The sequence below is a fragment of the Antrostomus carolinensis genome, unplaced genomic scaffold (assembly GCF_000700745.2).
Source record: "Antrostomus carolinensis isolate BGI_N321 unplaced genomic scaffold, ASM70074v2 scaffold27997, whole genome shotgun sequence".
NCBI classification, from domain to species: Eukaryota; Metazoa; Chordata; class Aves; order Caprimulgiformes; family Caprimulgidae; genus Antrostomus; species Antrostomus carolinensis.
In genome coordinates this window covers 11,864-13,484 of record NW_010325752.1, presented here as the reverse complement: position 1 = coordinate 13,484, position 1,621 = coordinate 11,864, and the positions used below count along the sequence as shown (strand labels likewise).

The 1,621-nt window shown below is 50.8% G+C and overlaps 1 protein-coding gene across 1 annotated transcript in view; it reads left to right on the top strand.

Moving 5' to 3' along the window:
* NOL12 (nucleolar protein 12) overlaps positions 1-886 on the top strand; it is a gene marked incomplete at its 5' end in the record, with an annotated part of 3,028 nt that extends 2,142 nt beyond the window's left edge. The window contains 2 exons of the mRNA XM_010171361.1: positions 1-89; positions 715-886. The exon at positions 1-89 is cut by the window's left edge and continues 6 nt beyond it. Of these exons, the coding sequence (XP_010169663.1) occupies positions 1-89; positions 715-886 (261 nt within the window). The remainder of the gene's footprint in view (positions 90-714) is intronic.
* Positions 887-1,621: the final 735 nt, after the last annotated feature.

Genomic DNA, 1,621 nt, shown 5'->3' with positions numbered 1-1,621 from the left:
GGATCAGAAGAAGAGAAAGGAGAAGAGGTGGTAAAAAAGCCTGTAAGAACAATGCCCAAGAAGTCCAGAAACCCCTTCCTGTCTGAAAAGTACGTATAAATTCATTCAGCTCTTTGCTGCTGGGCTCTGCAAGCTGATCAGGAGGACCTGGGGTTCCCAGACGAGCGGTGTGGTTGCAGGGAGGGGATGCTGCGCTGCCTGGGTGCCGGTGGGCAGGGGCCAGCAGAGGGCACTGGCAGAGCACAGTCCTGCTGTGTTCCCGTCGCACTGATCCCTAGTGACCGCGGGAGGAGGGTACGGTACGGTGCAGAGCGGGCTTTGTCGCGAACTGTTTGCTTAGCTGCCCTGCTCGGCAGATACTGATGGGAATGGTGTGTTGCAGCGTGAAGAGTTTGTGCCTAGGATGGTGGTCAAAAGGCCTTAAAGCTTTGGCATTCTCCACATTTTTCACTATCCAGGATTTACAGCTACTTTGAGGATGCAGAGAATTACTTAACTCTGTAGCAGCTGGACAGCTCAGAAAATTAATTTCAGTTGTTACTGCACATGTAGAACTTGCAAGTTTTGTGCCCTGTTGGGACGATGCCCAGCACAACAGTGTTCCCCTGGGGCTTGCTGTGGCTGGTGTCTGTTCCTGCTGGGCCACACAGGGCTCTCCTGCTGTTGTTGTGATTGAGAAATCCCCAAACATTTCTCTCTTCCTGCCCTGCACAGGATCTCTTCTCTTACTGCCACGCTGCACATGCACAGCCGGAAAAGGACGAAAGGAAAGCGACCCCAACGTGGGCAAGGCCCACGCAAGAAAATAAAAAAATCCACCACGGGCCGAACCACTAAGACTCAACGACGGAGGCTGACGGGCAAAATGGGCCGTGACCAAGACTGACAGAGAAACTAGTGCTCAGATCATCAGCTGGGACAGCACTCTACACCTGGCCTGCTGCTCTTTGGGGCCCCTTCATTGTGGGCAAGGGCTTTGTTTACTTGGCTCTCTGACCAGCAGTGAGCCCAGTTCAGCCTTTCTCTCAGCTCCTCAGCACTGGCCAGGATCACTAGATGCTCTACCCATTGATTTCTGCAGTGATCTCCAGTGAAGTGTCTGGGTGCCACAGAGTCGCTAAAAACTTCTGCTGGGGGTCAGATGCTCTGTTTGGCATAACCCTTCTCTCCTTGGGCCTCCCTTTCCAGAGCTGATACTTGACTTTATCACAGGAGAGGATCTAGGGCTGAGTGCAACAGGCACATCATCAGGGCAATGTGTGTGACTGGGAAGAGCACCACTTACACTCGCGAGTCAGTGTCCTGCCATTTCTGCTGTGCAGTAAATCCCTTTTCCATGGAAACAATGGTGTTGTCTTAGCTCATGTGTTTCTTCTCCAGTGCCACACCTGAATGCAGGGGTACTTTTTGTTTGGTAACTTTTGCCAGGTGAAATTTGGTACCTTTGTGAATAAATCTTTATGAAGTCATTTTGCTAAGAAAAAAACCCATTCGTGACTTATTTGAAGCATGACAGCAACTGTGCTAACAGCAGTACCGACTGAGAAGAGGGGAGATGATTCCTTTTGCTTATAGGATATTGAAATCTGGTGCTCAGGAAAGGGAATGGCTGGGAGCTATT